At 40.8% G+C, this 17,053-nt stretch overlaps 1 protein-coding gene across 1 annotated transcript in view; it reads right to left on the bottom strand.

Annotated features, from left to right (window-relative positions):
- LOC102842497 (serine protease 52-like) overlaps positions 1-17,053 on the bottom strand; it is a 38,093-nt gene that overhangs the window by 7,758 nt on the left and 13,282 nt on the right. Inside the window, exons 4-5 of the mRNA XM_006864429.1 lie at positions 2,021-2,216; positions 601-842 (exon numbers count right to left, since the gene is read on the bottom strand). Of these exons, the coding sequence (XP_006864491.1) occupies positions 601-842; positions 2,021-2,216 (438 nt within the window). The remainder of the gene's footprint in view (positions 1-600; positions 843-2,020; positions 2,217-17,053) is intronic.

Raw genomic sequence — 17,053 nt, 5'->3', positions numbered from 1 at the left:
CAATAGAATTTTTCAATGACTCTTTTGAAGCCCCCTCTTACTTGGAAGAGCAGCAGTAATTTAAATGCATCTTTTGTTGTTCTGTTTATTTTGGAGTAAGATGCATTTACCAATTGCAAAGACAAAAGCTCATAATTTTGTGGTTTGGGTGGGAAGGGGGTTAGGGTTGGGGGTTATAGATTAACACTGAAAGGAAAAAATGTAATATTCAGTGTATTGCCTCCCCTTATCCTGGATATGTGGGGCTCAAATGCTGTAACCACAGAACTCATTCTCACAGAGAAGCAGAGGTAATATCATCAATCAGAACAGAGAATTTCTCCAAGTCACTTTCTAGGGCTCTGAAAATCTCTGCTTGGTTTATACTGAGTACTTGTATAGGGTTCATGTTCTATAATAGAGGCAGAAACCCTGACTACAGGAACCCAGGACATATGCCTTACTAAGTGGGACAGAGGACAAGACACATGAACTGTAAGAACGTGAAGCCCCTTGATCCACCAGGCTGGTTTTCCAGGACCAGTAGAGCCTCCAGAGTTTGCTTCTAGTTCCTAACAGTTTGCTTCTAATTTTCCATTGGGTTGGGCTATAGCTACTCACCGATTATACCCCATCCGGTCACCCAGCAGTTTTTCCATTTCTCTATTTTGTTGACCTCTGAAAGGCAGATGGGTGCTTTCTTGACACTAAAGTCCATTGGGAATTTTAGCAAAATCAAAGCTATGTCATTATCCAAGATAAAGTGGTCAAAGTCAGGGTGCGTAATTAGCTTGGCTACTTGGTGCTTCATCAAGTTCTTGATACTTAAGTCGTCTTCACCATAGGTGATCTCCAAATCAGACCTTATCTCAACATTTTAAAAAAGGTTAAAAAAGAAGAAGAAGGTAAGTTGTGGAAGGACAAAATGTGACCTTTAAGGGGAAGTAATTCAATCTTTAAGGCTATGACCCGAGAAGTGGGGATGTGGAAGCTTATGGACCATGAACTTGCCATAAAGTCAGGAAAATAGGCCTGAGGTTTAGTCCAACCCTGTTGCCAATTAACTCTTGATCAGATGGTCTCTTGCTTGAGTGTGAAGTTTTAACTCACTGACTTTTAGTTTCCTCACTTGAAATTTTTATTAACAAATATTTTTGAAATCAAGATGTATACAAGTGATAGATGAATTTGAACCTGACCCGCAAGCTGTTCTGGTCTGGCTATACAACAAACACCTAAGGAATTTCTTTAAAATACTGATTTTTGATTTGTGATAATATCTCATGAGTTTCTGATACACAGCCAGGACTGGTGCCTTGCCCTTAGTTCTATCCTCTCTAGGATTCTTGACTCTATATGGTCACTGAGTATCCACTCTCTTAGAGTGTCAGGAAATGCTTAGAAAAGCACTTTCCAGAAGTGTGGGCCAGGACCACATGTACTTCTTGCTGACATGTTATAAGAAGTCTAAGGAACATTTGTTCCACAATTTAAAGACACAGCAATGTATAAAACTGATTGTTTTGTTGAGTTTTAAAACTCAGCTCACCTCATATGTGTTAAATATGATATTCTGCCACACAGGGCTTTTTTTTAGCTTCCTGGTATTTTGCTGTATGGGTGGCAAACTTGGGTTGTGTTATCAAGAGAAGAGTAAGCACCTGGGACAAATGCCAAGGCGTTTTGGTGGTTCAATGGGTTAATTGTTGGTCTGCTAACCAAAAGCTCAAGTGTTTGAACCCACCAGCCATTTCATGGGAGAAAAATGTGGCAGTCAGTGTCCATAAAGATTTACAGATAGGGAGCAGTTCTACTCTGCCCTATGTTGTTGTTAAGTGTTGTTGAGTTGGTTCTGACTCACAGTTTCTGAGGAGTGGCTGGTGGGTTTTTACTGCTAACCTGTGGCCCACAGTCCAGTGCTTATCCTTCAGCACCACCATGAGACCGATAGGGTTGCTATAAACTGGAATAGACTTGAGAGCAGTAGGTTTGATTTTGGGTTTGGGGGCACACTGATTTTTTTTTTTAATCTGATACTTACACATTTATGTTTATGAAGCAATGGGATGCAGTTAGAATCCACCATTGATTGAGTATAGATCCTCCACAGCGATGCTTCCCTTTATTAAAAATACCCACCTGCCATGGAAAATCGGCAATGTCTGCAAATTCCCCACCAAGAATTTGGGAAGGTTCTGGCTTTACAAATTTGGGTGTTAATTTTTGGCCACATGTTACTAAAAGAAGAAAAGAGAGAGAGGGAAGAAAGGGCCAGGACTCAATAATCAAAGTTGGTTGGATTGGGAGAAACTCAAAGTATAACAGTTCCATTCTTCTCTTTCCCCAGCAGTGGCTTAGCTAAGTTAGCACCATATCCACCAAGCAAAAAAGATACCACCCTATACCTATGAAGGACCTCACACTTGTGGAGAGTGAGCCGATGGGTAGTAAGAGCTGCTGCTTTTGCTAAAGCTCTGTTTCCTGGGAAAGTCTCCTTGTGAGGTTCAAAGGGGAGGGAGACTCTCACAACCACACAGACCTTAGGGGTAGATCATGCTATTATATTTAAATAAGAAGCTAGACTATGAAAGACTAGGAAATAAGGTCTAACTATCTACTTCCAAAAATTTCCCAATGGAAACACTAGCTCTCAACAGAACATTGTCCAATGTAGTGCTAGAAAAATGAACCCTCTAGGTTGGAAAGCATTAAAAATAGCTCAGTGATGACAACAATGGACTTGAGCATACCAGTAATCATAAAGATGGTTCCCTACTAGGTGATATTTTATTTTGTTGTATGAGGGTTTCCATTGAGTCAGAGTCAACTCGATGGCAACTAACAAAAACAACAAAGGGAGTCAAAATGGAAACATTAATTATTTTAAAAATCATATCTTACAGTTCTCTGAAAAGCATGCCCTTGGTAAGGTGTCTGGTCGATCATAAAGTCTTTCTCCTCAGCTATGGATCTGTATTTCCACCTGGTTGTTCTACAGACACAAGATATGCTAGAGGACCAAGGGAAATTGATCATTGTCCCCCTTCACAGCTATTTTCTCACCTGCATTTCCTATTGTAAAAAGTGATACAACCTTTCATCCAGTTTTAATCCTAAGGGTCATCCCAATTGCACCTTGAGAAGAATAAAAATATTGACATTTCCTAAGTAGTGGGATTGTTTTGGAAATTTCTGATAGATTTTTCAGCATTACTTGAGGAACCCGAAAAATAAATAAGAAAATGTAAACAAACTTTTCGACACTTACTATTTGCCAGACACTGTTCCATTTTGCCTAAATGGAGTAATTTAATGCTCACACAAGCTCTATAAAATAAGTGAAATTATCATTCTATCTTAAAGGCGAGGCAAGCTTAAGGTTAGGACATCTGGTCCAAATCCAAGACCTAGGATATGGTTGAGTTAAGATTTGAACTTAAGCATTCCTGTTCTAGAGTAAAAAAATAATGAACTTTAAAACATTTTGGCAGGAAAGTATATGAACATATATATATTCAAATCATTATCCACCACTACACATTCCCTCATTGCACATCCCCACACCATACATCCTTCAACAAGACATTCCACAACTACACATTCTTACACCACCCATTCCTTACCACACATCCTTCCACAGCACACATCCCCATACCATGCATTACCATCACTACCTCTACTCATCCATACCACATTTTACCATCATCCCCACACATCACTACCACCACCATCACCATTTACTACCACCACTCCCACTGCCCTTTCTCTGCCTTTAGATTGCTGTCTTCCAATCTCATTGACATTCTTTCAGTTCCCATATACTTTTATCTGGAAAGACCGTTTCCTTATTGACCAGTTTCGTCACTTTTCACTTGTTAAATTCCTGTGTATTCCTTACATCTTAGCTCATATCCTTTTAGAAATCTTCTTTGCCCTGAAGATTTACATCAAGTACCCTTTTTGTTGTTTTCTTATAAGACACACAGTAGACACTTTGGCCTCAAAAGCTAACTACTAGTAATTAAAGTGGCACTAGAGGCACTCACTCATCTATGCCAAGAAATTTGGAAGATGATTATCTGGCCAACGATTGGAAGAGATCCATACTTGTGCCCATTCCAAAGAAAGGTGAAAATCATCAGACAATATCACAGATATCCTATGCGAGTAAAGTTTTACTAAAGGTAATACAGAAACAGCTGCAACATTGACATGCACTTACAACCATAAATCATTGGGGAAGTCTTCCTCTTTTTCACTGACCCTCCACTTTACAAAGCATGATGTCTTTCTCCAGGGATTGGTTCTTCTTGATAATATGTCCAAAGTATGAGAGATGAAGTCTCACTATTCTGGCTTCCAGGGAGCATTCTGGCTATACTTCCCAGAGGTTCAAACAGGTTTCAGAAGAGGATGTGGAACGAAGGATATCATTGCTGACATCAGATGAATCTTGGCTCCTGCTTGGTACTTGGAATGAGATCACTACAGGTTCCAGAATTTTCCAAAGAGACCAACTGATCCAGACCAAGTTTAGACAGCTTTAGACAGGAGGTCTCATTTCAGCATTTCAATAAAAAAAAAAATGACTTCTTTTTACCTGCATTATCATCGTATATCAAATGAAATTCTCACCCTCCTCCCCAAATTATCCTATCAGTCCTATCGTATTGTTGACTCTGAAAGAAAGAGGAGTGAATGGAGAGATGGAAGGCAATGTGGTTTTAGCATGAAAAAAATCCCCTGCTCTGTTCTAGTTGGTGAAGTGGGAATGAGGTAGGTTTTGAAGTGAGAAGTTCTCAGTTTAACTTCTGGATCCATCATTTGCTAGCTGTCATTCGGAGCCACTGATTTTGCCGCTCCGGGCTTCAAGTTAATCTTTAATGCAAAGATTACTATTAATGCAGACTTCTTGTTGTTAGTGTAATGAGTCAGTTTTGACTCAGCTTGTCTGTTTAGGGCTTCCAAGGCTTAAAATATTTTGCAGGTGCTCACCGTTCTTCCATGGAGAGACTGGTGGGTTCTAATCATATTACCTGAGGTTCACAGCCCAGTGCTCATCTTATGGAGCCACTGAGCTCCCTACTACATATTTTTTCATGTAAGTAACATTTATTGTTTTTGTTAGGTGCCATCGAGTTAGCTTCAACTCATAGCAACCCTATGCACAACAGAACAAAACACTGTCTGGTTCTGTGTCCTCCTCACAATTGTTAAACTTGAGCCCACTGTTGCTGCTACGGTGTCAGTCCATGTCGTTGGGGCGGGGGGTCTTCCTCTTTTTCACTGACCCTCCACTTTACCAATTGTGATATCCTTTTCCAGGCATTGGTCCCTCCTGATAATATGTCCAAAGTACAAGAGATGAAGTCTCACTATCCTGGCTTCTAAGGAGCATTCTGACTGTACTTCTTCCAATCCAGATTTGTTTGTTCTTCTAACAGTCCATGGTACTTTCAATATTTTTCTCAACTCAAATGCATCAATTCTTCTATGATCTTTCTTATTCGTTGTCCAACTTTCACATGCATATGAGGCAATTGAAAATAGTATGTCTTGGGTCAGATGTAGCTTAGTCCTCAAATTGATATATTTGCTCTTGAACACTTTAAAGAGATCTTGTGCAGCAGATTTGCATAGTACAATATGTTGTTTGATATCCTGACTGCTGCTTCCAATTGTGAATTATGATTGATTGTGAATCCAAGCAAAATGAAGTCCTTGACAATTTCAAACCTTTCTCCATTTATCATGATGTTATTTATTGGTACAGTTGTGAGAATTTTTGTTTTATTTATTGAGTTGTAATCTTCATCAGTATTTTAAGTCCTCTTTGCTTCCAGCAAGCAAGGTTGTATCATCTGCTTACTGCAGGTTGTTAATAAGTCTTCCTCCAGTCTTGATACCATACTCTTCTTCATATAATCCAGCTTCTTAGATTATTTGTTCAGCATGTAGTTTGGATAAGTTTGATGAAAGAATACAACTCTGGTACATATCTTTCTTTATTTTAAGCCATTCATTATCCCCTTAGGAGTCCTGATGTGGTGCTGTAGGATAGACAGCTAACCACAAGGTTGACAGTTCGAATCCACCAGCCACTCCTAGGAAAATCTATATGGCATCACTTTGAGTCAGAAATGACTTGAAAGCACACCACCACCATCACCACCATAATATTCCCTTGTTCATTTCTAATGAATACATAGACTCTATGGACAGGTTCCTAAGGGACACAACTACGTGTTCTGGAATACCCATTCTTCAGAATGCTATCCATAGCTTGTCATGATCCACATAGTCAAAAGCCTTTGCATAGACAATAAAACACAAGTAAACATCTTTCTTGTATTCTTTGCTTTCAGTCAAGCATCTGATGTCATCAGTGGTATCCCTCATTTCATATCCTCGTCTGAATCCAGTTTGAATTTCTGGAGGTTTATTATTATTTTCAGCAAAACTTTACTTATATGTTATATTAATGATATTGTTTGATGATTTTCACATTCTGTTGGTTCACCGCTCTTTGGAATGGGCACAAATTGGTAGGCTAAGTAGTCGTCTTCCAAATATCGTGGCATAGATGTGTGAGTGCCTGCAGTGTTGTATCATTTTGTTGAAAGGTCTAAATTTGTATCCAATCAATTCCTGAAGCCTAGTTTTTTTGCCAATACCTTCAGTGTAGCTTAGACTTTTTCCTTCAGTACCATAGGCTGTTGATCACATGCTACCTCTTGAAATGGCTGAAAATCTACTATTTCTTTGTGATACAGTAACTATGTATTCCTTCCATTCTTCTTTTGAAACTCTCTGTATCATTCAATATTTTGCCCATTGTTGTTGTTGTTGTTAAGTGTTGTCAAGTTGGTTCTGATCCGGAGTGACCCTGTATAGGGTTTCCAAGGAGTGGCTGGTGAACTTGAACCACCAACTCTGTGGTTTAAACTGACTTTGCAGTCAAATGCATTATCCCACAACACCACACCAGGTTTCCATTTTGATCATAGAAGCCTTCAAAATTAAAAGTTGAGGTTTGAATTTTTTTTCTTCAGTTTTTTCAGCTTGAGAAATTCTGAGCATGCTCTTCCCTTTTGGTTTTCTACCTCCAGGTCTTTGCACGTTTCATTATAATACTTGACTTTGTTTTCTCGAGCTGACCTTTGAAATGTTCTGTTCAGTTCTTTTACTTGCTTATTTCTTCCATTTGCTTTAGCATCTCTACACCAGAAAGCATGTTTCAGAGTCTCTTCTGACATCCATTTTGATCTTTTCTTTCTTTCCTGACTTTTCAATGACCTCTTGCTTTCTTCTTCTTCTTCTCTTTTATTTTTTTTTTAAGTTTTAATTGTGAATTAAGTAATAGTTTATGTGGGAGAACATTAGCTTTACATTCATCCTATCGTGTTTCATTTCATTGCAATGATTACAATCCCCTCCAAGCATCATCAAACAACCAAAAGGTACACCCCACAAGCCTGCCCCCCAGCCATCAACACACAGACTCTCTCCCTCCCTGAGTCCAGAGTTTCCAGCCACTCCATCTCTCCACAACATGTTTCTTCCTCCATCTCTGGCATCACTGCTTCTCTGGATAGAGTCCCACACTTGGCTCTTTTCCCTTGATAGTCCCAGGGAGCTCGACTCCTACTGAAAAATCAACCACTCCCCTCCCTTTAAGGAGCTCTGGTAGCACAGTGGTTATGAATCAGGCTGCCAATCTCAAGGTGAGCATTTTAAAACTACCAGCTGTTCCACGGGAGAAAGATGAGGCTTTCTGCTCCCGTAAAGATTTACAGCCTCAGAAATCCTGTACAGGGTCGCTATAAGTCAGAACTGACTCCACGGCACATAATCAACCAACCAACCAACCCCTCCTTTAGTTACAAAACATCTACCTTTACATTTCCAACCCTCACAGTCAGTCCTGATAGCAATTATTCACTATTGAACCACAAGAGTTTTATCCCCGTCTCCTTTCACCAGCCCTGTCCAGACAGGTTGGAAACCACTAAGTGAAGATTCTACCTTCTCTCACACCCTCTGGAACTAGGCTCCCTCTTGAAAGTTTGTAAGCCAGTCATTTCGTGCCTTTTTAAACACCCTCCCCCCTCCCCCATTTTTGGGTAGCCAATGTCTAAGTTGTCCATCCCTGTCAACCCTGTGTACCGAGGAGGTGGGAAGAATCCAATGATCCTCACTGTAAATATTTGTTCCCTCTTTTGAGCTACTACATCTGTAAATATATGTCAAGTTCATCAAATTGTAGTGGATTACTCTTTTTTCCTCTCATTTTTCTTCTTCTAGTTGAGTTCTGATCATCCAGCCATTGAAACCAGGTCAAATGGGTGCTATCTGTAAGTATGGGTGTTCTTGTGCATCTCCCCTCACTTCTTATCAGCTGGATACTTCACTCTCTGCTCTAGTCCTCTGTGGCCATGTCTCTGTCTCTAGGCCCAGGAGTCCCCAGGTCTTGCCATACTGTTGGCCAACCAGGTCTCAACCCAGGTTGACAGGAGTTTATTGAACATGGTTGGACTTAGCTCACAACTTCATTGCTCTTTTCCCCCTACTTCCCTTTATCAGTGACCAACGTGGTCACCAGCAAGACCACATGCCTGCTCATGTATTCCCCTTGAGTCTCAGTCATGGAAGTGGGTTTTCACTGAGGGGACCCGACCACTTGCCTTGATGGCTCCTGGGTGAACAACTTGCTTGTTTTTGTAGTAGTCAATCAGACTGCCACTGTTGTTTTTTATTTTTCCTGCCAGTCTTTTTTTCAAGAAGTATCTTCTGTTTTTCTAGCTGCTCCAGGCTGGTCTCCTTGTCCTTTCAAGTGGAAATTTCCCACCTCAGGAGATTCTGGATGGGGATCAGGAGTTCACCTATGGTCTTATGCAATGCAAAGGCTCTGTAGGAAGCCTCTTTCACTGGGCAAGTTCTAGCCTCAGTCTATGTATTCCAATCAGTTCTAGGCTGAAGATGGACTTGCATTGGTTTCTTCTTGTATGATGTTCTTAATACCATCACACAGCTCTTCTAGTCTTTTGTCAGCTATGTCTAAGGCATCAAATCTGTTCTTGAGATTGTCTAAATTCAGGTGGGATACGCTCAAGATTTTGGTTCTCATGGACTTGTTTTAATTTTTTTTAGCTTCAGCCTGAACTTGCATATGAGTAATTGACAATCTGTTCCATAGTCGCCTCCTGGCCTTGTTTTGGCTGAGGTTACAAAGTTTCTTCATCGTCTTTTCCACAGATGTAGTCAGTTTGATTCTGTGGATCCCATTGCATGAAGTCCATGTTTGTAATCACCATTTATGTTGTTTCTAAAAACTTATTTGCAATGAAGTCATTGGTCTTGCAAAATTCTATCATGTGCTTTCCAGCATCATTTCTATCACCTAGGCTGTATTTTCCAACTACTGATTCTTTCTCTTTACTTCCAACCTTTACATTCCAGTCACCAATAATGATCAATACATCTTGGTTCATGTTTGATAAATTTCAGACTAAAAGAAGTTGGTACAATTCTTCAATTTCATCATGTACAATAATTTAACAGGTTCCTTCACACTTAGAAGTTAAAAGTGTGGTGGTAACAATGCTTTGAAAGTGGGGTCTCACAGACCACCTGTACCAGAACCCCCCAACAAGAGGCTTATTAAAGATGCAGTACTCTGTATCCCACCCCAGAACTAGAGAACCAGCATCCCTAGGAATTGACCTCATGAACAAACTCCCCAAGTAACACTTGTGCCCTCTAGGGCCTGAGAACCCTGGTGATGCCCAGGCATAGGGGACCCCACAAGACCTACATGCAAGGGAGCTTTGCACCCAAGGGAGCAGCAGAGCGGCTGGAAGGAGAAGCACTGCCCTTCCATCCCACCACCATTTCATTGGACCCTGTTCTTTACCACAAACTGGCACAGAAGACCCTTCAATGAGACTTTACATGTTTGATGCAAAGGCACTGAGTTGAGGATTTCACTCCCACCTCCTGTTGACTCACAGCCCAGCCTGACCTTTGAGGTAGGTCACAATAGAGCATGTGTGAAGTGGTATGGTTCACATACAGCAGTTAAGTGTTAAGTCCTGAATCCAGGATCTGAGTGAAGGTCACGTGGAGGTCAGTGAAGAACTAGGGCAAGAAAGGAGGAGGAGCATCCGGACACCGCAGTCACATCTGGAAGTCAAGACACTTCAGATACACTGATGGGTCAGGACAAAATAGTGTGAAAGTGCTGTCTGGTAGCTACTGATCCAAACAGGTCAGGTGATATAGCAGAGAACACAGACTGATTCATACAATCACAAGCTCATATCAGTTACTCCTTCACGATCCTTAGGAGTTACTTATCTTTGTGCCTTAGATGAATGAAGATAGTAATATTATTTACATCATGGCTTTGTTAAAAGGCTTAATGAGATAATGTACCTTATTTCAGTACTTGGAAAATAACAAGTCCACAATTTGAATTCTTCAATTTAATCTCTATTAATGAGGTGTCCTGGTATCCCTGTCTGTGGGTTAATGCACCAGACTGCAAAGCCATTTGAACTGCAAGATCAGTGGTTCAAACTCACCAGCTGCTCCTCAGAAACCCTATACAGGGTCACTAGGGGTCGGAACCAACTTGACGGCACTCAACAACAGCAACAACAACAATGTGGCTCCTGGTGTGGCTCTGTGGGTTAATGAGCCAGAATGCAAAGCCGATTGAACTGCAAGGGTGGAGGTTCAAGCTCACCAGCGTCTCCTTGGAAACTATACAGGGCTGCTATGGGTCAGAACGGACTCGACGGCACTTAACAACAACAAATGTGGTGCTGCAGGTTAATGTGCTGGACTGTAAAGTCGGTTTGAGCTGCAAGGTTGGAGGTTCAAACTCACCAGCCTCTACTTGGAAACCCTACACAGGGTCGCTATGGGTTGGAACTGACTTTACAGCACTTAACAACAACAACAGTGTGGTGCTGTGGGATAATGCACTGGACTGCAAGACCAGTTTGAACCACAAGATCGGCTGGTCAAATTACTGGCCGCTCCTTGGAAACCCTGTATAGGGTCGCTATGAATCGGAATCGACTCGAAGGCACTTAACAAGAAGAATGTCTTTATGCTGCTGCAGTTTAATGTGTTAGACTGCAAACTCGGTTTGAACTGTAAGTTCAGCGGTTTAAGTACTCTACCTGCTACGCAAAAACCCTATACAGGATTGCTGAGTCAGAACGGACTCGACAACACTTAAACAGCAACAACAAAGATATTTTCCTAGGAGTCCTGGTGTGGTGCTGCAGGTTAATGCACTGGACTGTAAGGCTAGTTTAGACTGCAAGGTTGGTGGTTCAAGCTCACCAGCCACTCCTCAGAATCCCTACACAGAGTCACTAAGGGTTGGAATCAACTCAACGGCACTTAACAACCAACAACAACAATGTCTGCCTAGGAGCCCTGGTATGGCGCTGTAGGATAGTGCTCGACTACAAGTTCAATTTGACTTGCAAGGTCGGTGGTTCAGTTACCAGCTGCTCTTCGGAAACTCTATATAGAGTTGCTATGGGTCGGAACCTACTCGATGGCACTTAACAATAACAATGTCTTCCTAAGAAGTCCTGGCAGAGCAGTGGTTAAGCAATCTGCTAATAACCCAAAGTTTGGCAGTTTAACTCACCAGCAGAAGCAAGAGGCGGCCATCTTTTTCTGTAAAGATTTTAGCCTTGGAAACCCTCTGGGGTAGTTCTACTCTGTTCTATGGAGTTGCTGTGAGTTGAAATTGACTTTACAGCAACAGGACTTTCCTTTTTTTTTTTTTGGTAATGTCTTCTTGCAAAGGATGGCACGTTAAACAGCATCTTCATTAATGCATTTCAGTCATCCATTAACTAATTCATTCTACACTTTATGGAGCCCTTTTTACATACCAGGTTTAAAGTATGATGCAAAATGAATTAAGTATATTCCCTGTCTCTTTGAAACTCATAATCCATCTAGGAGGAGCCGATGAGCAAACAGACCGTTTTAAATCAATGGGCTAAAGCTATCATTGGGAGCACAGCCTATCTAGTCTGATACAAGCCTAGGTGTGTGGTGGCTTGGAATCTGCTTGAGGGTTAGAAAGGAACGCCACAAGAGAAGGTTCTTTAGAGGAAACTGGCTCTGGGCTGAGTCTTAGGGATTAGGAAGGGCAAGAAGGCTTTCTGGCTAAAGAAATTTGATACAGGAAGCAAGTGTAAGTTGTTAAAATTTGATAAACTTGACCTTTACTTATGAATGTAGGTGCTCAAAATACCTAGAGGAAACGAGTCTTCACATCAAGGATCAAGCTTGTCCCCTCAGTACACAGGATGGATAGGGATAGATGAGACATTGAGTATCTAAAATGGGAGAGGACTATAAAAGCACGTAATGGCTGACTTACAAGTTTTCAAGAGCGAGCTTAGTTTCAGAGAAAGAGGTGTAAGGTAGAATCCCCACTGAATAGTATTCATCTTGTCTAGATGGGTCTGATGAAAGGAGATGTGGATAGGATACTCCTGATTCAATAGTGAGCAATTATTATCATGACTGTTATTGTCACAACTGTAAAAGTAGAAGTTGTGTAACATAAAGGGAGTAGTTAATCTTACATTCCAGAAACAGAGGATCCTAGGACCATCAAGGGAGAAGAGAATGAGCGGAACGTGGGACCCTAACCAGATAAGCAGCAACACCAGAGATGGAGGCAGAAGTGATGACATGGAGAGATAGGGCAGCTGAAGACTCTAGACTCATGGAAACAGAAAGGTTGTATGCTAGCAGGCAAGAGGCTGACTTGCAAAATGTACCCCTAAATTATTTAAATGGTTATGTATTCCTGCATGTTTTTGTGTACACCAAAAAACAAAACAAAACAATACAAATGGTTTTACGCATAGATCTTGTAATAAAAGAAAGAAAATACAAGTAAACATTTTCTATCATTCACTGCCTTCATCCAAGATTCATCTAACATCAGCAGTGATCCCCTTCATTCCAGGTCTTCAGAATCTGACTTGAATTTCTAGAAGTTTCCTGGTAATTTATTGACACAACCATTTCAGAATTATTTTAAATAAAATTCTACTTGCATGTGGTATTAAAAAAAAAAAAAGGCATTCTGGATGGCCAGACTATATGCAAAAATAGGTACAGAGGTATAATGGAACTTCAAGAAATTTATTAAGTTAAACCACGTGGTATTGCTGTTTTGGTTAGGTCCCAGTACTCAGATACTGGAAATTTTATATTGTTCAAGCAGATAAACGTGGTGCTGTAGGATAAGCTGGACTCATAACACAAAGTTTGGTAGTTCAAACCTACCAGATGCTCCTCAGAAACTGTATAATGGGTCGCTATGGGTCGGAACCAACTAGATAGCATCACCAGCAATGTAGGAGGCTGAATGTTAAACAGGGTTAGTCTATTAAGTAGGGTTCAAACCTGAATAAACATTCTTCTATATGATGCTGTCACTCATTAAAATCATTGTGGATTATGATAGATATATGGAGAACAACGATTGCAAGAAAATGTAGGTGTAAACATTTTCCAAACTTTTATTCAAAAAGAATCTCCATTTATGAAAAATAACTCAGACTTTTTCTTCCTCCAGTTGTTTCAAGGCTTTAAAATTCATCTTAAAAACTCTTAAGAAACATCCCATCAGAATAAGTGAGAGATAAATATCAGGCAGTTTATATTATTTGGGCAGTTTGCATTATCATTTTATTAGTACAAGTGTATACTATATTTCTTACAAAGCATGAGAATGCATTATCTCTCTTTTCTGCCAAGGGAGTCCTCTTTACTTCTCTATGTTGGAAGTAGTACAAATTTGGGGTCAGCAGAATAAAATGCTTCATTGAACAGTCTATTGAGCCTATATGTGTTTGCAAACTTTTAGGAATTGGAGAGCATCTACATACATGAGTTGGAGAAGAGAACAGAGAATTCCTAACTTTGCCCACAGTCCCACCCAGCTTAACCTCTTATTTTCAATGGCAGGCCCCAGGGTCCCAGAAAAACAGTATTTGCATTACCTTTATTCAGTGCCAAGAAACTCACATCTCCCAGCATTTTCTTATTATAATTCATCAATAGATGAATTCATATTTTATCAAACTGTTGTTGTATGAAAACACAAAAATCATTATACAAAGGTTTACAGTGGCTTTATTTATAGTTGCTAAAAACTGACAACCTTGCTGTCCTCCAACAGGTAAGTGGATAAATTAACTGTGGCCCAAACACGCAACAGAATATTATTTACAAAAAGAAAATAAAAGAACAATATATTGATACATAAAGCAACATGAATTTCAAAAGTGTTATGTTAAGTGAAAAGGGTAGCCACAAATAGCTGTATGATTCTATTGATGTGAAATTCTGAAGAAGACAAAACTATAGGAACAGAAAACAGGTAAAAGAATGTCAGGGGTTGGAGGTAGAACAAGGGGGTTGAAAAAAGAGAACTTTTCAGTGTGATGGGAAAGTTTTATGCCTTGAATGTATTGGTGGTTATTCCACCATTTGCATTTGTCAAAATGTGTAGAACCGTATACTTTAAAAAGACACCTGGTAGGTGCTGTAGGATAAGCACTGGACTGCTAGCCACAAGGTTGGTGGTTCAAAGCCACCAGTTACCCCTTGGAAACCCTATGAGTTGGAACCAATTCAACAGACAGCCTTTCATAACAATATACTTTAAAAGAATATTAATTTACTATATATACATTATCATTTAAAAACAACCACCCCAGATATAAAAAAAAATATGTCTTTCTACTTTGTGCACTAGAAAAATTATTGATATAAATCAGAAAAGAATTGCCTAGTTTATTTTATGAAATTTTGCTGGAACCTCAAGACCCAATTATGTGGGAATAAATTATTTTTCACACCAGGTGGACAGGACTCATTCCGAGGCAGGAGTATTCATCGGGGTTCTTGCTCAGGGGCTGTACGTATAGTAGAAGGGTTGCCCTTCTACTTGGATGTCGGTGGTGATGGTGCCCTAGCCACTCTGGGAGAGAACCTGTGCAGAGAGAGGAGCCATGGGGACCTTTGAGTGGTTTTCACAAAAGCAGACACAGCTGGCTTAAGTAGGTAGCTCAAGACCAGACTCTTCCCCTTCCCAGCTGTGTTATTTTAGACAAGCTGCTTACCTCCCTGTACCTCAGTTTACTAGGACTCGATATCAGAGTTTGTGACTTATGCTTTACTCATGACACAAATGTTACAACTGCATGTTTGGGAACCCTGTTGGTCTGTTTGAAACCAGACCCAGTAGTTTCCTAGAGGAAACAGCAGGACTGCAATGGAAGGAAATGAACGGCATCATGGGAGATCTGGGGATGAGATCAGGGTCCAGGAACCAGGCAAGGGGCAGAGGGGGTTAAGAAGGGTGCAGCCCAGGTCAACTCTGCTGCCCATTGCCAGTCAGCTCAGGAAACGACCCTGGTCTACTCACAGGTCAGCACACCCAGGGTTGAACAGAGGACTCCCCCAATCACTATGGTTCTGGGAAGCAGGGACCCGGCTAGGGCCTCCCTGGAGAACAGGGGTCATTTAGGTACTATGCAGGACTACTGGGCAGCAGTCTGGGGAGCCAGGTCAGGGGAGGACATGACCTGAGGACCTGTGTCAGCTCAGCACCACCCTTTCTGACCTAGTTTAAGTCCTGATGGTCTGGTGGCATCTGCTGCAAGGGATAGAAACCGAACACACAGACACAAGTGGGGGTGGAGAGTAGAGCTATTTGGGCCAGAAGACAGGCTAAGAAATAGAAATTGTTCCCCCTGTGGGTTTTAGCCTGTTTTGTTTCTCTTTTGGATGTCAGCTCTGTCCTAGTTTCTTTCCTGTACAAGGCCATTTGAGATATTGAGTGCAATAGGACAGAGAACCAACTTCAGATTTAATGATTCTATTTTGGATAGAGTTGCAAAGCAAGGGCCTTGGTCTTGTGTTTTCATGCAAGTCTTGTCTCTTTGCAGACAGCCTATTGGTCTCTCAAACGATATCTTCATGTGTACCAGAATGGTGGATCTAGTCTTTGTATTCAACTTTAAGTTTTCTCCCTTCACTCTCCCTCCAACACCAGTTCAGCCTGTGTATGTATTCCTGCATCCACTCATAGATCACCACTACATGCATATATAATATTTACCTCCATTGCCTTTGCCTCTTAAATTTCTCCCATTGTAGTCTCCTGCCTCTATAATTTTTTGCTGACATCCTTCTTATTGCATATTGTCCTTCACTGCCTTAAGTTTTACTGAGCACTGCCATGACTTTCTGAATTTCCATGCAGACATCTGAGGTGGAATGAAAAAGACTAATAGCTTACAAGTCAGCAGGTCAGTGTTGATCCTCAGTATCCACAAGGAGAATCCTCAAAGGAAATATAATTCCCCTCAGAAGGTTCAAATGAAGATACTAAAATGAAGTGACTATTAAATGATTTGTGGGCATTGAAAACAGGAGCCAACAAAAGAAAATAAGGCCTCCAGAGACTAGCAAAGTAGGAAACCACAGGGTCAAGTAGGTAAAATATTGTGACTGAAATCCAGTGGAGGAGGGGCTATTTACAGGAACTGAGTCAAGGAGGAACACAGTATTTCGTAGAACCATAACCTAATGGGAAAGGAGTAGGGAAAACAGACTTTGAACTCTCTCTTCCTGCCCTTTACCTTTTTTTTTTCAGTGACCCCTCATGTACTGAGGGTTAGTCAAGGGGCATAGGATCCCAAGTGATTCATTCCTTAAGGGTCAGCTTACCAAGACATAGAAACAGGCAGCAAAAGTATAGTTGTTGCTGTTGTTGTTAAGTGCCATCAAGTAGGTTCTGACCCCTAGCAGCTGGTATAGGGTTTTCAAGGAGCAGCTTGTGAGCTTAAATCACCAACCTTGCTGTTCAAACCAACCTTGCAGTCCAGTGCATTAACCCTCAGCACCACACCAGGGAAGGGCAAATGGAAAATAGCTGCTCAGAAATCAAGTGCTTTCTCAAAGAGGTTAAAATTAAAAATGTGTGCCATTCTGATTTTATGAGAGATTA

This window comes from Chrysochloris asiatica, unplaced genomic scaffold (assembly GCF_000296735.1).
Source record: "Chrysochloris asiatica unplaced genomic scaffold, ChrAsi1.0 scaffold00064, whole genome shotgun sequence".
NCBI classification, from domain to species: Eukaryota; Metazoa; Chordata; class Mammalia; order Afrosoricida; family Chrysochloridae; genus Chrysochloris; species Chrysochloris asiatica.
This window is presented reverse-complemented; position numbering and strand designations above follow the sequence as displayed.